The 18821-nt window shown below is 45.0% G+C and overlaps 1 protein-coding gene across 1 annotated transcript in view; it reads right to left on the bottom strand.

Moving 5' to 3' along the window:
- FREM1 (FRAS1 related extracellular matrix 1) overlaps positions 1 to 18821 on the bottom strand; it is a 197898-nt gene that overhangs the window by 122982 nt on the left and 56095 nt on the right. Inside the window, exons 4-5 of the mRNA XM_044272263.1 lie at positions 9590 to 9891; positions 8543 to 8742 (exon numbers count right to left, since the gene is read on the bottom strand). Coding sequence (XP_044128198.1) covers positions 8543 to 8742; positions 9590 to 9891 — 502 coding nt within the window. The remainder of the gene's footprint in view (positions 1 to 8542; positions 8743 to 9589; positions 9892 to 18821) is intronic.

Below are 18821 nucleotides of genomic sequence, written 5' to 3'. Positions count from 1 at the left end.
CACATTATATATCACTGTGTTGCACATTTTACATACACCGCTCTGGGTGCCACATTATATATGACTGTGTTGCACATTTTACATACACAGCTCTGCTACACACACAGCTCTGAGTGGCACATTATATATCACTGTGTTGCACATTTTACATACACAGCTGTGCTGTGCACATTATACATTCCTCTGTCGCATACAGCTCTGCTACATACACCACACACACTACTGTGCTGGATTCACACTATACACCTATCCAGGGCCGGTAGCGAATCTACATTTTCACATTTCTGCCCCTCATGATTTATGTCCATTTCTTGCCCCTTCATCATTTCACATTTCTGCCCCTCATGATTCATGTCCATTTCTTGCCCCGCCCCCATGTGCCAATATCATAGTGCCATCCTCTCCCCCTGCCCCCTAATGTGCCAGTATAAAGTGCCTCTCTCCTCCCCCCCCTCCATGTGCCAGTATCATGGCGCCAATAGCCCCCTCCCCCGTGGCAGTAAAGTAACAGTCCGGTATTTAAAAAAATAAAAATAAATTCTACTTACCTCCATGTCATCGATGCGATGCAGGCCTCTTCCTCTTCCTGTATTCCCACCAGCCTCTAGTGTTGAAGATTTGGTGCTCATGTTCCTATTTAGCCTGTCTTTCAGAAAAGTTTATGATGGGATTTGAACTCATGACCTTCTGTATCAGAGGAAAACCACTTACCCACACAGCTATGACAGCTGTACAGCCAGTTACTTAAAAAAATATAAGATTCTACTGTAGATAACTTTGATACCTAGTGTACAATCATACACATGACAGTTGCCCCAACACACCCAGCTCTGCTACATCCATACACAGTGTGCTGGGGCAGCTGTCATGTGTATGTACACTGGGTATCAAAGTTACCTACAGTAGAAGTCACATATATATATATATATATATATATATATTTATTTTTTTTTTTTGTAACTGCAGCTGTCATAGCTTTGTGGGTAAATGCCTTACCTCTGATGTGAAAGGTCGTGAGTTCGCATCCCAGGAGAAACTTTTCTGAAAGACAAATGAGATTTAAATACGTCTCGTAGTTCAGAGTGTGTGCTGCTGCCTCAGCCTGTCAGCTCTGCAGGGATAGACAGAAGACAGGGCATGCTGCCGGGTGCCGGGCCCCGAAGCAGTCGCTTCCCCTGCTTCCCCGTTAGTTACGCCACTGTCCGTACACATAGACTGGAACGTCACACATCTGAAAGGATCCTAACTGACTTACAAATTATTTATCAATCATTTTTAATTGTCAACATATATTAAATATATTAAATTAAATTACTTCATGCAATCCAAATTGTTGAGGATATTCCCCATGTAGCTGGCCAGCTAAGACCTGAGAGAGGGGAGGAATCAATCGCAAACACAGAAATATTTTTGTCTAATGTGCTTGTTGTCAAACCATGCATACAGAAAAACTGGCCATCCACTAAGTTAACCCCTGCTCCACTGTCAAATACTTCCATTTCCACAATTTTGGAATCTAGCGCCACCTTGGCAGGCAGGAGAAATCGGGTACTACCGGTAAAAGACAAAAGTACATTCTCAACTTCCCCATCCACACTACCAAGAGTGAGAAGAGGACTAGACACATTAGAACTTTTTTGTCCCTTTTCACCTTGATGTTTAACATAAGGACATATGTTAACAAAATGTCCTCCTTGACCACAGAAAAAGCTAAGTATTTTCTTAACCCTAAAGTTTTTATCACCTGGTCCAGGTGAGACCTGACCAAATTGCATTGGCTCATCACCAGACACGAGCTCAAGTGTCTCTTTACCCAGAGTGTCAGAGAGAGCGCTTCCCTGGATGATAATACGTCCTGAGCAAGAGGAACTTTAGATCTCTCCCTCAGGCGTTTATCAATACGCACTGCCCTCTGGATTTGCGTGAAATGCCAAGGTGTCCTTCAGGTTCTTAGACAGTCCTTGACAAAATTGACTACGAAGAGCTGGGTCATTCCACCTCCTAAATTCAGAGCAATAGATGAACGCTCTCCCTGCTGCAAGCAACACAACTTAGATTCGGCCAGGGAAACCCGATCTGGGTCATCGTAGGTAAGTCCCAGAGCTCTGAAAAATTAATCTACCGACCAGAGGGATTGTGAACCAGTCGGCAAAGAGAAAGCCCAAGACTGAGCATCACCTTTCATAAACAAAATAATAATCCCCACTTTCTTGACTCACGTCCCCAGAAGAGCTAGGACGCAGTCTGAAATATAATTTGCACGATTCCCTGAACCGAACAAAGTTGTCACTTCCCCCGGAAAACCTATCCGGGAGATACGGCAGGACTAGTTCCCACTGCCGGAACCCACCACCTGTGGTCTCTGAAACTGTGCAACGGCCGTGCGGAGGTCAGCCACCTCCAAAGACAGCCCCTGCATACGATCGTCCAGTGCAGAAACAGTATCCATAGCTGCACTGATAAAACAAAGGATAACGGTTTTGGCGGTTGATAATAACAAAAATTAAGGGGAAGGGAAAACACCAAATACACACCACAACGAATAGACAACAATCTAGGCCTCAAAAGCTAAGGAGGAGGGATGGTAATCCCTAGGCCTTACCCTAACTCCTGCCAGTATGAGCAGATCCTGATGGTGGAAATACTCATACACTGGATACCTAAAGCCCTGCTAAAACTGACGAGCCCTAGGATAAGTAGCAGGAGATGAGACAGCTAGTTCCTTCCAGAATGAAGGAACCTGCGTCTCCCTGAGACCTAGAAACAACACACACCAGATAATAAGAAACCACGAAGGCAACAAGTCCTTAGAGATGTTTGGAGAAGCAGGAGATCCAAGACAAACCAGCACTAGCATCTCCAAGCAGAAACTATCAACCGCTAAGTCAGCAGTGTGAGGTGGATCTAATTAGAGCTTCATCACTGATAACGAGCGGCACCTGAGGAGAGTTGAGATCCTGCCAAACAACATACAGTCATGTGAAAAAATTAGGACACCCTTTGAAAGCATGTGGTTTTTTGTAACATTTTTAATAAAAGGTTATTTCATCTCCGTTTCAACAATACAGAGAGATTAAAGTAATCCAACTAAACAAAGAAAACTGAAGAAAAGTCTTTTCAAGATCTTCTGTAAATGTCATTCTACAAAAATGCCTATTCTAACTGAGGAAAAAGATAGGACACCCTCACATGTATTCCCTCTTAAATTGGCTCAGATCTCACACAGGTATATCACACCAGGTGCACATAATTAGTAGATCGTTACTCTGCATGTTGAATGAGGCTTGCCCTATTTAAACCTCAGACATTTAGTTTGGTGTGCTCCTGACTGTTGAAGTGAGAGTGAGCACCATGGTGAGAGCAAAAGAGCTGTCAGAGGACTTCAGAAAAAAGATTGTAGCAGCCTATGAGTCTGGGAAGGGATTTAAAAAGATCTCAAAAGATTTTGAAATCAGCCATTCCACTGTCCGGAAGATAGTCTACAAGTGGAGGGCTTTCAAAACAACTGCCAACATGCCCAGGACTGGTCGCCCCAGCAAGTTCACCCCAAGAGCAGACCGCAAGATGCTAAAAGAGGTCTCCAAAAACCCTAAAGTGTCATCTCGAGAACTACAGCAGGCTCTGGCTACTGTTGATGTAGAAGTACATGCCTCTACAATCAGAAAGAGACTGTACAAGTTTAACTTGCATGGGAGGTGTGCAAGGAGGAAACCTTTGCTTTCCAAGAGAAACATCGAGGCCAGACTGACATTTGCCAGAGATAAAGTTGACAAAGACCAGGACTTCTGGAATAATGTTCTTTGGACAGATGAGTCCAAAATTGAATTATTTGGACACAACAGCAGAGGACATGTTTGGCGTAAACCAAACACAGCATTCCAAGAAAAGAACCTCATACCAACTGTGAAGCATGGAGGTGGAAGTGTCATGGTTTGGGGCTGCTTTGCTGCAGCAGGACCTGGTCAGCTCACCATCATAGAATCCACGATGAATTCTACTGTGTATCAGAAGGTGCTTGAAGAACATGTGAGACCATCAGTTAGAAAATTAAAGCTGAAGCGGAACTGGACCATGCAACATGACAATGACCCAAAACATACTAGTAAATCAACCAAAGATTGGCTGAAAAAGAAGAAATGGAGAGTCCTGGAATGGCCAAGTCAAAGTCCAGATTTGAATCCCATTGAGATGCTGTGGGGTGACTTGAAAAGGGCTGTACGTGCAAGAAACCCCTCAAACATCTCACAGCTGAAAAAGTTCTGCATTGAGGAGTGGGGTAAAATTTCCTCAGACCGATGTCGAAGACTGGTAGATGGCTACAAGAACCGTCTCACTGCAGTTATTTCAGCCAAAGGAGGTAACACTCGCTATTAGGGGCAAGGGTGTCCTATCTTTTTCCTCAGTTAGAATAGGCATTTTTGTAGAATGACATTTACAGAAGATCTTGAAAAGACTTTTCTTCAGTTTTCTTTGTTTAGTTGGATTACTTTAATCTCTCTGTATTGTTGAAACGGAGATGAAATAACCTTTTATTAAAAATGTTACAAAAAACCACATGCTTTCAAAGGGTGTCCTAATTTTTTCACATGACTGTACATACAGGAAAACAGAGAGACCTGTCAGATAGCCTCACGTGCAGCAAGTCTATCCGATCTTCTCGCCTCTCTCACAGGAGGGACCGTGACAATACATCAGTTACATGTTGACTTAGTATCCTCAGCCAATATCTGTTCATTTACTTAAATGTAACATTTTAAATTTTTATATTGCTGCATGCAAGAAAGAACATAATATATCGGTTAAAATGTCTTGTGAAAATGTTGTTTGTGATTTTTAACTGAAGAGGAGGTTGGCAACCCTGTTCCCAATTATATATTTTCCTTCATTTGAGTTAAAGACCCTTTACACTGGCCAAGCATAGGTGAAATAATCGCTAACAAGCGTTTGTAGGAACGCTCATTAGTGATTATCTGCTGGTGTAAAGGTGCTAACGATTACCCAATAAACGAGTGAAACAATCGTACATCGGGTAATAAGATTGTTTATGTGGTCATCGAAATCATCATTTGCTGGCAGCAGATCGTGCCATCTAAACAGCCTCCGCTGTTCGAACGATCACTTCCTTCCCAGCAATCGTCTGCTATATCTAGCAGTGTAAAAGAGCCTTTAGGCTTTTACTAACCCAACTAGAGGACCATCTGATATGACTCAAGGCCCCAACTACAATAGAGCCAATAGATTCCTACACAGGAGCCTATGAGGGCCCTTTTTAGATGGACTACTGATCCTTGTTGATGTCCTCTATGTGCACGGATAAGTAAGACCAGATTGCTTTTGAATATTTGAAAAGTCAACCTAATTTACTCTGGCAGGTCTAAGGTAACTTATTTTTTTGTCATGGGTTTGGAAATAATACAGTGAATACTGGACATCTCTGCCATTTAATACTATGACAAATATCTTTCACGTGCACTCACAAGACTTTATAAGTTCCTCTCCCACAGACTTTCACGCTGGCGTCACTCCGTGCAGAGGGCTTCCTTGTCAAGGATTACGTCAGTCGCATCTTAGTCAAGCGTCCAGACAGGTAAGTATGGCTGCTGGCGCCCCAGCTTCCCTTCCTTCTCCTCAGGAAACCTCTGATTCCTCTCCCTTCACAACCGCTATCGGAGCGGTCACCCCTCCAGTACCGAGGGGTTCTTCCCTCCCGCGCTATCACCCGTACTGGTCGCGCCATGGGAGAGGGGGGTTGGCTGCGGCGGCGCTCACAGCGCTTAGAAGGCTGGGAAGACATCGTTTCTCACCTTCATTGCCGGCCTGGCAGGGTCACGTGCACCGCAAGATCCGGGCGGTGGGTGAATTCAGGTTCCTCCCAGTCGCCGGCTCTCTCTTTTGCATCTTATTCCACAGCTGGGGCCAGAAGTAAGGAGCAAATATTATATGCTTCTGGTCCTCATATTGTTCAGTTACACAAAAAAAATGTGTGTGTTGTATGTGGGTATATTTGTACACATATATGTATATGTATATACAGTATATACAAACTTCAGGCTTCACAGTATATCATTATTATTCAGGCATGTCATTCCTTCCGTATTGGATTTTCATTTATTTATATAGAGTTTCTGGCTTTGCTTCTGGCCGCGCATAATGCCTATCCAGGCCAACTTAACAGAAATTTCCACGCCTACTTATGCTGCGTAGGTTAAAATGTCATAATACAAGGTTTGTAATCTCGCATTTCAGTCACTTTTATTTTCTAAAACTGATCCACGCTATCTGTCGCTCAATCACGCCACACTTCTTTTCAATGTTCGCTGCCGTTTCACTTTACTCACACCAATCTCCTATTTTGTAGAAAAAACTAAAATAAAAAATATAAAAAAACAAAACAAAAAAAATGGTTTTTTTTCTTTCTATTCACCTTTATTTATGTCACGTTTGTCATACCATTGTTTTCTGCCTGTTTGCGTTATTCAGGCTACGTCCTTTGTCATATTCATGTCTCCCGCCTGTTTACGTTACTCGGGCCCTGTTCACTCATCTTTTGTTCATATTATCCTTGTCACGCTTGTCATGTCATTGTTTACTGCCTGTTTACGTTATTCAGGCCGCTTTTCTTTCAATGTCCACAGCCTGTTTTCATTATTCAGGCTACGTTCTTTGTCCTATCCATGTCTCATGCCTGTTTACGTCATTCAGGCCATGTTTCTCTTCTATTTTTGTCTACCCCCTGTTTACGTTATTTATGCTACACGTTGTCATGTCCTGGTTTACCACCTGATTACTTCATTCAGGCCGCCTTTCTCTCAATGTCCACAGTCTGTTTTCGTTATTCAGGCTACATTCTTTGTTATATTCATGTCTCATCTTTTCTACCACCTGTTCACGTTATCCTTGTCCCTTCTTATCATTATCATGGGTTACTGCCTGTCTACATTATTCAGGCCGCTTTTCTTTCAATGTCCACAGCCTGTTTTCGTTATTCAGGCTACTTTTTTTTCATATCCATGTCTCACTCCTGTTTACGTTATTCAGGCCATGTTTCTCTTCTATTTTTGTCTGCCACCTGTTTACGTTATTTCTTGCTACACGTTGTCATGTCCTTGTTTACCGCCTGATTACGTTATTCAGGCTGCTTTTCTCTCAAAAGTCTTCAGCCTGTTTACATTATTCACACTTCATTCCCTCATCTCTTTTCTATCGCCTGTTTACGTTGTTCAGGCTATGTGTCTCTAGACTGCAACCCTTTTGGGCTCCAACCCAGCCCGGTTATTCAGGCTGCTATGTATCTGGGTTTCTATGGTTTTCTACAGCCAGGGGAATTCACAGGTTTATCTCCCAAATCCAAAGGCTTAACTAAGAGCCAGCTAGTATGGAATCATGACCATTTCATCTTATACCTGCAGTCTACCAAAACATCACAAACAGGGCCTCCCGTCCAAGTTAAATATTTTAAAACCTTCAACAAGTGGTGCCCCGTTCAGGTTTTAAATAAATTGATAATATCCTTGGGTAATTCCTCCCCTGACAGCCTGTTATTACCTTTCAAAACCAAGCCCCTGACGACAGCGCAGTTTGTATCCTACATCCCCATCTTAGCGACCAGCTTAGGCTGTGACCCAAAAACTATATCAGGACACTGTTTTCGTATCGTACCGCCTCTGCGGCTTCCAAACACAATGTGCTCAGTCATATCATACGTAAAATGGGTCGTTGGCAATCATCGTGCTTTATCAGGTATATTGCTAACCCACACCATGAATTTCAGAAGATTTCTGTAACTTAGCTTTGTAAACCAAATATATTCAATAAAATCCTGAACTACCCTGCATGACTTCTTTGCCCCTTATAGCCTTACCTATGTTCGTGGCTATGGGCACAATCCAGGCCTTTCAGTAAGTCAGCAGGTTGTGGATAGTTAAATCATTGGCGCCATCACGTCATATTCCAGTATCCATAGCCACGACCATAATTTGTAAAGGCTGATTTCAGCCTGTAATTGTGGGAGGGGCGCAGGCTTTATAAGTTCCTCTCCCACAGACTTTCACGCTGGCATCACTCCGTGCCCCACCCTCCCTTCCCCTTTTACTGACTGCCTCTGGGTATGCCCCCTTATAGGTTTAACTACATTCATGGCTATGGGCACAATCCAGGCCTTTCAGTAAGTCAGCAGGTTGTGGATAGTTCAATCATTGGCGCCATCACGTCATGTTCCAGTATCCGTAGCCACGACCATAATAAAAAATAACAATTTCAGCTATAAGCTAGAAATTAATGTTGGCTTTTCATTTTGCCCATATGGCACAAGCCTGGCAAAGCCAAAGCCCTCACTCTCTATCTCAATACCCTGACCAAGCCAAAGTGTCATATTGGCGCTGCCCTTCCACTGGCACCCAGTACTTGGGGAAAATGCCTCACCGGCCCCACCCTAGCTACGCATCTGGTTGGCCCATGAAAAATTGTGATGCTATACAAAGAATAATCAGATTATTTTCTTGAGATGTCAAGAATCTATGAAACATTCTAAGAGTAGTCGTACCTTGTACAAAGCTTTGCTTCGGGTGTCAATAAGGTCCAATCTGATACTGATGTAGTCAATATTTGGGGATGGGGGGTCTAAATGTTGGTATCGCACCCCCATAAGAAGAAATTCCTCACAGCTGGTTTTTATTGTGTTCTGTAACTTTTTTAGCCCTTGAATACAGCCTCCACTTTTGCACAGAGGACTTAGCTTATGGTCTGAAAAAGAAAAAAGATGATATGTTTTTTGTTTTTTCAGAAAATGGCTTGGAATGCCTGCTCACCCAATCACTGGCCACAATGAAGACCTACCTCACCTCTGATTCGCTGAGTGGGCCTTCCACAGCATGGACCACAGCATGTTCAACCAGTTATCTGCATAATGATCCTCTGGTAAGTGTACAGTGGCCAGTATGAATAGCCACCCTGCTTTTCAGAGAGGGGTAAGAGCCGCCTCAATAAAGTAGCACTATAGCTGAGAAGAGTAAGACCCCTTCTGCTGGAGGTATAAGAAGGTACTACAGTATATTGCCAGCTGCTAGAGGGAGAAGACCAATTCTGTCTAGATCCACTGTCAGCAGTACAGATTTGTAGCACCAACAAGGTTGGATACATCGAAGCAAAAACAATGAAAACATATTTTGTAGCTAGAAACACTGCAAATTACTTTAAAACGACTATCTACAGCCTTTCAGGTCTTTCGATATAAAACTCCAACCATGATTAACTCACTATATTATCACTGAATGACTCTATCTACCTACCCCATCTGTTATCCTACATAACCATGCCTTGTCAATGCATGTCTCTACAATATGTTTTTATGTTAATAAATCAAATTATTATTGGTAATATAACTTTTAAAATCCTTTTTCCACTATACCATAGTCCTGGCCGTCCTACCATTAAGATGACTGTGCACGTACAATAATATTTTAATGTTTGGTATTTGCCATTTTGCATTTTGTGACAAGTAGAAATATCGTCTATCCATCTCTAAATCTAGATGTGTGAAAATACCAATGACCTTTATGTATAAGTGCTGATAACTGCAAATAAAACTTACTGGTTCTACTTAAGTAGCTGTGTGGATGATCCCCGCGGGGCTGGTCTTTCACGGGATCTCCAGTGACAAGTTGACCATGAGCTGGCAGATATGATTCTAAAGAAGACACCCGGACAGTACATTCCAGATTCAATCTTTTTTCATAGTCAAAATTCAGTGTGTTCTTGTCAATGATATTCGATAGTCCATAGAATTCTGTGACTTCCAGTTTCTTAGGTCCCAGCTTTATAATATTACAGTCTGGTTCCACTAATTTCACCCTCAATATGAAGTTCTCTGTGAATGTTTGAGTTTCTGTAAACCTGTGGACATAACAATGACACATGTATTAGATAACAATTGTTTGTTCGCATTTGCATTTCGAGCCACCATTACAAAGTCAGTCAGATTTCACTTCCATATGTAGATTATAAGAACAACTTTCAATTTCTCAGAGCTGACCACATTTTTTTTTAAATACATCAATTTGCAGAAGATATATTCTCACCCTTTAAAGTAAGTGTAACATAGACCTAAGTTCAGACTGGTTCACTAATATCACTATTAGTATTGGGCTAGCATGCTCGGCTGAACACCATTTTCACTTGAGCATCGATGCTCGAGTCTCCTCCCAGCACGTTTGTTGGCTGCTACACAGCCAATAAATGTGCGTGGATGTACTGGCCCTCACTGTAATGCCGTAGCCATGTTGGTTACTGGCATTACAGTGATTGGCTGGACGGAACGCGTCATCGGGTGCTATATAGCACCCGATGACACGTGGTTTGGCTCAGTCTTAGTCAGGGAGAGCTGCAGCAGAAGAGACATATAGTGTAGGGACAGGAATTGTTTAGTGTTGAAAGGTGTTAGAGACCCAAAAGTCCTTTTAAGGACTACTGTTTTATCTGGCACCAATATATATTATTATCGCAACCTGCGCTAAATTGAGTGCAATTGTTTGGCCGCTGCTGACAGTGACACAACCTCTGCTACATCTGTTGTGTTACATTAGGGCATCCTAAATATCTGTGACATTCAGCGCAATTGTTTGGCTGCTAGTGACAGCGACATTACCTGCGCTACATCTCCCGTATTACATTTGCGCTTCCTAAATATCTGTGACATTCAGTAAACAAAATTTGCTGCTGGTGACAGCGACATTACCTGTGCTACATCTCCCGTATAATGTTTGCGCATCCTAAATATCTGTGACATTCAGTCAAATTTTTTCGCCGCTGGTGACAGCGACATTACCTGCGCTACATCTCCTGTATAACGTTTGCGTATCCTAAATACCTGTAACTATTCAGTGTAATTTTTTATTAGCTGCTGGTGACAGCGACATTACCTGCCCTACATCTCCTGTATAACGTTTGCGCATCCTAAATATCTGTGATATTCAGTCAAATTTTTCAACTGCGGGTGACAGCGACATTACCTGCGGTACATCTTCTCTATAACCTTTGTGCATCCTAAATACCTTTGACATTCACTCTAATTTTTTCATCGCTGGTGACAGTGATATTACCTGCGCTACATCTCCTTTATAACGTTTGTGCATCCTAAATATCAGTGACATTCAGTCTAATTTATTTGCGCATACGCTTACAAAATCTGTGCTACTGTAAGTGTGACATACTTGCAAGCATATATACCATTTAATATGCTCAAGGCAAGCAGTAAGGGACAGGGAAGTGGCCGTGCTGCTGATGGTGCACGCAGAGGCCTTGGCCTTGCGCGCGGTGAAACTGTGCATGCTGCCAGAGCACAAGAAACACACTCATTCACGATACCTAGCTTCATGTCCCAGTTTGCAGGGCGGCGCAGGACACCACTCTCGAAGTCACACCAATGCGACCAGATGGTCGGTTGGATTGCAGCAGAAAATGCTTCCAGTCGGTTAAGCACCAACCTGTCTTCCACAAAGTTCAGTCTCAGTAGCCAAGAGTCTGGTCAACAGAATCCTCACCCTAATCCTCCTTCCTCCCACCATGGAGAGTCTTGGCAAACAAGTGCTCCCACACTTGGATATTCCAAGGAGCTCTTTTAAGCACCATTCCTTGATTTGGGCCTCTCGCCAATCCCGCTTGAAGAGGGACATGAAGAGATCTTGTGCACTGATTCACAAACTTTTGAGCATCCACAGTCAGAAGAAGATTACGGTGGGGAACGGCAATTAGTGTTTCACAAGGTGGATGATGATGATGAGACACAGTTGTCAATAAGTGAGGTTCTTGTTAAGTCAACAAGTCAGGAGTATGACCAGAGTGAGGAAGTGGAAGAGGAGGTGGTGGACGATGAAATCACTGACCCAACCTGGGAAGGTGGCAAGCCGAGCGAGGACATCAGTGCAGAGGGGGAGGGATCTGCAGCACCGCAACAGGCTGGAAGAGGCAGTGGGGTGGCAAAAGGGAGAAGGAAGGCCACACCAAACAGGGCCGCAACTGTTCCCCGGAGCACCCCCCTGCGGCAATCTCCCTTGCCAAGGGGTAGGTGTTCCGCAGTCCGGCGCTTTTTTGAGTAAAGTGCAAACGATAAAAGAATTTGCATTTGCAACCTGTGCCATACTAAAATGAGCAGGGGCGTGAACACTAGCAACCTCACCACCACCAACAAGATCCGCCACATGGTATCAAAGCACCCTAATAGGTGGGCCAAATGCCTGGGTCCACATTCAGTGTCTGCGGGTCACACCACTGCCTCCTCTTCCCCTGTGTTACGTGCTGGCCAATTCCCTGTCCAAGACGCCGGCCCGGATACCTCCCGCCCTGCACCTGGACCTTCGCAAGCACCATCAGCTAGCACATCCACTTCTGTGTCCCAGCGCAGTGTACAGATGTCTATACCCCAGGCCTTTGAACGAAAGCGCAAATACCCAGACACCCACCCACCCACAGGCCATAGCACTAAATGTGCACCTTTTCAAATTTCTGGCCCTGGAAATGTTGCCATTTAGGCTTGTGGACACTGAGGCCTTCCGCAGCCTTATGTCGACGGCTGTCCCACGTTACGCAGTGTCCAGCCGCCACTATTTTTCAAGGTGTGCCGTGCCCGCCTTACACCAACATGTGTCCCGTAACATCACACGTGCCCTGACCAATGCAGTTACTTGGAAGTTCCACTTAACCATAGACACATGGGCAAGTGCATTCGGCCAGGAACACCCTGACGGCACACTGTGTGAATGTTGTGGAGACCTGGAGCTAGTCGTACCCTGGGATGGCACAGGTGCTACCGACACCAAGGATTGCAGGCCCTACTTCCATCAGGATTTCCGCCACCACCTATATTAGTGGGCAGCCCCCCCCCTTCTCCTCTTCCACTTTCACCTCTGAGTTCTCATCTTGCAGCACCAGTCAGCCATCAGTAAGTAGCTAGAAGCAGTATAGCACTGCAGTGGGGAAAACTAATTTGCTTAGGTGACAAACAGCACACCGCCGCAGAGCTGTGGCAAGGTATAAGGGACCAGACTGAGCTGTGGCTCTCGCCACTCAACCTACAACCAGGCATGGTAGAAAATAGTAGAAAAACGGCTCCAGAAAGAAATTTTCGTCCTCTTAAAAACTTCTCCTTTAATTCATAATATTCAACAGCAGATACAGTCACTTCATATGCAGTGCTCGTTTACGTGTTTCAGACAATACGTCCTTAATCGTAACATGGTATCATGGTGGAAAGCATGATTTAAATGCTACACTTGTCCCACCTCCCTGCAAAGAGGGGGGGGGGGGGGGGAGATCCTTCATTGGTTAATCCACCATGTTAACACCCATGGTTACCCATTTGCATATAGATTTCATGTTTCCTTCACACTGTGATTTCATCCTACGCCCTATTAACCTCTACCACTCTTGTTCCTCTGCATAACACATTAAGGGCTTGACATGCACACATTAGTGCATGGCCAGGACCAGAAAACGCACAGTGTGAACGGTTACATGTTACATAAATAAAATCACAGGTAATAACAACCCACATTTGGTTTCTCGCCACATAATATTTAACTGCATTCGGACATGACATAAATGTCTCAATACTGGATCCATAGCACACAATACAATCATTGATATATATACATTAATTCCTTCTTCAGGTTCAAGACCGCAGGAACCCTCGTGTTTAACCTAAAGATCCAGTATGCTTCACGGAGGAGAAGTTTTTGACGGAAGTCTCCTCCGCGTAAGGGTGCACTCACTTTTTCTATCCTATAGGCACAGCGAGCGTGAACCTGAACAAAGTGTTTGGCCGCATTGGAGATATTTATCAAAGCAGGGTTAGCAATATAATTGAGGTGTTCCAGTACCCTATTTTTTTTATTTTCATGTGGTACTCCCCACATACATGAGATCACACTCTGTACATACAATAGCGTACACCACGCCCCTAGTATTGCAATTAATATAACTTTTTATAGCAAAAGTAAGGGAGTGATCAGAGTTGTCAAAATGCTTTTTAGGGACAACATAACTACATGTCTTGCATGGGCTGCCCCCACATTTGGTAAAACCAATGTAGCTCAACCAATTGCCCCCCCCCCCCCCATTTCTGACACCTAATCTTGAGGAAAAAAGGGATAGAGAAAGGGAATTAGACAGGGTGGGAGCCCTTCTTGGAACCACATGGCATCCAGATTTCAATGCATCATATAGAATCTGGTCATCATATAGAATTGGTAAACATTTATTCAATATATTGCGTATTTTGTTAAATTGTTTGCTATATGTGAGTACCAAGGTATGCATTCCACCCTGCTTTGGTGCTCGATTTGGTGCACCCTTACGCGGAGGAGACTCCCGTCAAAAACTTCTCCTCCGTGAAGCATACTGGATCTTTAGGTTAAACACGAGGGTTCCTGCGGGCTTGAACCTGAAGAAGGAATTAATGTATATATATCAATGATTGTATTGTGTGCTATGGATCCAGTATTGAGACATTTATGTCATGTCCGAATGCAGTTAAATATTATGTGGCGAGAAACCAAATGTGGGTTGTTATTACCTGTGATTTTATTTATGTAACATGTAACCGTTCACACTGTGCGTTTTCTGGTCCTGGCCATGCACTAATGTGTGCATGTCAAGCCCTTAATGTGTTATGCAGAGGAACAAGAGTGGTAGAGGTTAATAGGGCGTAGGATGAAATCCCAGTGTGAAGGAAACATGAAATCTATATGCAAATGGGTAACCATGGGTGTTACCATGGTGGATTAACCAATGAAGGATCTCCCCCCCCCCCCCCCCTCTTTGCAGGGAGGTGGGACAAGTGTAGCATTTAAATCATGCTTTCCACCATGATACCATGTTACGATTAAGGACGTATTGTCTGAAACACGTAAACGAGCACTGCATATGAAGTGACTGTATGTGCTGTTGAATATTATGAATTAAAGGAGAAGTTTTTAAGAGGACAAAAATTGCTTTCTGGAGCCGTTTTTCTATTTTCTACTTTACCGTACCTGGGGACTCACCCAAAGGCTCCTGAATACGGGTATAAAGGCCAGATACAAGGTGAGCTGGAAAAAAGTGTGCTTATTGAAATACAACCAGGCATGATGCCTAGCCCACTTGTTCAACTTAGCGGTTCAGCGGTTTCTCAAAACCTACCCCAATTTGCCTGAGCTACTGGTGAAGGTGCGCCGCGTGTGTGCACATTTCAAAAAGTAATCTACAGCTGCCGCCGGTCTGGCAGAACTGCAGCAGTGCTTGCAATTGCCAGCTCACCAACTGCACGTGCTGGAACTCCATGTTCCACATGTTGGCCAGGCTTTGTGAGCAGCAGAGGGCAGTAGTGGAATACCAGCTGCAACAAGGTTGTCGTCTTTTCAGTCAGCTTCTGCACTTCACAAGCGACGAGTGGGCATGAATGTCTGACCTCTGTGAGGTTTTACACAACTTTGAGGAATCAACACAGATTGTGAGTGGCGATGCCGCTATTATCAGCGTAACCATCCCACTTCTGTGTCTACTGAAATGCTCGCTGCTCACAATAAAGGCGGGCGCTTTGCATGTGAAAGAGGTGGAAATGGGGGAAGACATTACACAGGCTGATAATAGCCAGACCACCCTCAGTTCATCTTCTCAGCGCGAATTGGATGATGATGAGGAGGAGGAGCAGGAGACGGTTGCCTCCGCTACAGAGGGTAGTACCCATGGAAGTTTTATTCTATCTGTTCAGCGTGGATGGGTAGAAGAGGAGGAAGAGGATGAGGAGATTGAGAATCATCCATCTGATGAGGACAGCAAAGTCTTGTCTGTTGGGAAACAAATGGCTGACTTTATGCCTTTCCTGTGACCCTCGCATTATATGCATTTTGGCCAACACCGATTACTGGTTTTTCGACCCCTGCTACAAAGAGAACTTCTCATCTCTCATTCCTGTGGTGGAGAGGACTAGAAAAATGGTGCAATACCAGAAGGTCCTTGTGGACCTTCTGGTATTGCATTTCCAGCTGACAACGCTGGCGGCAGAATAGAGGGGAACACACAGCAGTTCCAACAGAGGCAGGACAACACTTTCTAAGGCCTGGGGCAGTTTCATGACACCACGCCAGCATCCTCACCCTGATGCACGGCCTAGTGTCACAAGGAGGGAAAAGTTTTGGAAGATGGTGAAGGAGTACATAGCAGACCGTGTGTCAGCGTCCTCAGTGATTCCTCTGTGCCTTACAACTATTGGGTGTCCAAGCTGGACACGTGGCCTGCTGCCAGCGTTTTGTCAGAGCGGGTATTTAGTGCTGATGGGGGCATAATAACTGATAAGCGCATCCGCCTGTCAACTGAAAATGCTAACTGGTTGACTCTTATAAAAATGAACAAGGCCTGGATTGCCCCTGACTTCTTTACTCCACCAGAGTAAAGCGGGTGAACATACAGGCACTTTAAATGTGGCTTTTATGGTGTATTGAACACACTGTATTCCCATGCATCCCTTCCACCACAAAAAAGGGTATATGGTTCAATCTTCCTTTTCTCGTCCTCCTCCTCCTCCATCATATCAACATGCTTATTAGGCTGCCGTCGCTCCTAATGTTTTAGAGGGTCATATCAGCAGCAGACCCTCACCCCTAATGTTTTAGAGGGTCACCAGCAGGCCCTCACCCCTAATGTTTTAGAGGGTCAGCTCAGCTGCAGGCCCTCGCCCCCATAATGTTTTAGACGGTCATATCAGCGGCAGGCCCTTGCCACTAATGTTTTAGATGGTCAGATCAGCAGCAGGCCCTCACCCCTAATGTTTTAGAGGGTCAGCTCAGCAGCAGACCCTCGCCCCTAATGTTTTAGAGGGTCATATCAGCAGCAGGCCCTCGCCCCTAATGTTTTAGAGGGTTAGCTCAGCAGCAGTCCCTCACACCTAATGTTTTAGATGGTCAGATCAGCAGCAGGCCCTCGCCCCTAATGTTTTTGAGGGTCACCAGCAGGCCATTAATCATAATTTTTCGTGGGTGTGTATGATGCCCTCCTTTATGTGTAATAAAGGGTGTATTGGAGTGCCAGTTCCATGTAATTTTTGGCAGCCCTTTCACAGTGCATAGGCTTTATGAGTGTAGGAGTCCGACTACCTGAACAATTGTACCACAATGTGAATAAGGCCCTCCTTTATGCGATATACAGGTTGTATCAGAGTGCCTCTTCCTTGTAATTTCTGGCAGCCCTTTCACTTAGTGCATAGGCTTTATGAGTGTAGGAGTCCGACTACCTGAACAATTGTACCACAATGTGAATGAAGCCCTCCTTTATGTGATACAGGTTGTATCGGAGTGCCTCTTCCTTGTAATTTTTGGCAGCACTTGCAGTTTATATACAAGTAAGGCCTCATGCACACGACCGTTGTGTGCATCCGTGGCCGTTGTGCCGTTTTCCGTTTTTTTTCGGGGACCCATTGACTTTCAATGGGTCCGTGGAAAAATCGGAAAATGCACCGTTTTGCAGCCGAGACCGTGATCCGTGTATCCTGTCCGTCAAAAAAATATGACCTGTCCTATTTTTTTGACGGACAACGGTTCACGGACCCATTCAAGTCAATGGGTCCGTGAAAGAACATGGATGCACACAAGATTGGCATCCGTGTCCGTGATCCGTGGCCGTAGGTTGCTTTCATGCTTTCCGAAGATCCGTCTGCATAAAAGCTTTTTCAGATCTAAGTTTTCACTTCGTGAAAACTCATATCCGACAGTATATTCTAACACAGAAGCGTTCCCATGGTGATGGGGACGCTTCTAGTTAGAATACACTACAAACTTTGTACAAGACGGTGCGGCACCTGAAGGGGTTAATTGTACTATCATATTCCCCTGTAAGAGATCAGGGCTGCCAGGCAGCAGGGGGCATCCCATCTCCCCCCCCTCCCCCGATCATTGGTGGCAGCGTGGTTCCGATCGGAGTCCCAGTTTAATCGCTGGGGCTCCGATCGGTAACCATGGCAACCAGGACGCTACTGCAGTCCTGGTTGCCATGGTTACTTAGCAATAGTACAATAGTAGAAGACTCATAGTTACCTGCTTGCTGCTGCGATGTCTGTGTCCGGCCGGGAGCTCCACCTACTGGTAAGTGACAGGTCTGTGCGGCGCTTTGCTAAAGAACTGTCACTTACCAGTAGGAGGAGCTCCCGGCCGGTCACAGACATCGCAGCAGCAAGCAGGTAAGTATGAATCTTCTACAATTGTACTATTGCTAAGTAACCATGGCAACCAGGGCTGCAGTAGCTTCCTGGTTGCCATGGTTACCGATCTGAGCCCCAGCGATTAAACTGGGACTCCGATCGGAACTACGCTGCCACCAATGATCGGTGGGTGGGGGGGAGATGAGAGGCCGCACACTGCCACCAATGTTGTTACTGCTATAGAGGGATGGGGGGCGATGGTGGGCGCACACTGTGCCACCAACGATTTATTACAATAGAGGGAGGGGGGGGGGCGATGGTGGGTGCACACTGTGCCACCAACGATTTATTACAATAGAGGGAAGGAGGGGAGGGGGCGATGGTGGGCGCACACTGTGCCACCAACGATTTATTACAATAGAGGGAGGGGGGGCGATGGTGGGCGCACACTGTGCCACCAACGATTTCTAACAATAGAGGGAGGGAGGGAGGAAGGGGGGGCCCAATGGGGGGCGCACACTGTGCCACCAACGATATTCAAGCTGGGGAGGGGGGGGTCTGCCCACGGCTGCCTGGCAGCCCTGATCTCTTACAGGGGTATATGATAGTACAATTAACCCCTTCAGGTGCGGCACCTGAGGAGTTAATTGTGCTGATC

The sequence above is a fragment of the Bufo gargarizans genome, chromosome 1 (assembly GCF_014858855.1).
Source record: "Bufo gargarizans isolate SCDJY-AF-19 chromosome 1, ASM1485885v1, whole genome shotgun sequence".
Lineage (NCBI taxonomy): Eukaryota > Metazoa > Chordata > Amphibia > Anura > Bufonidae > Bufo > Bufo gargarizans.
This window is presented reverse-complemented; position numbering and strand designations above follow the sequence as displayed.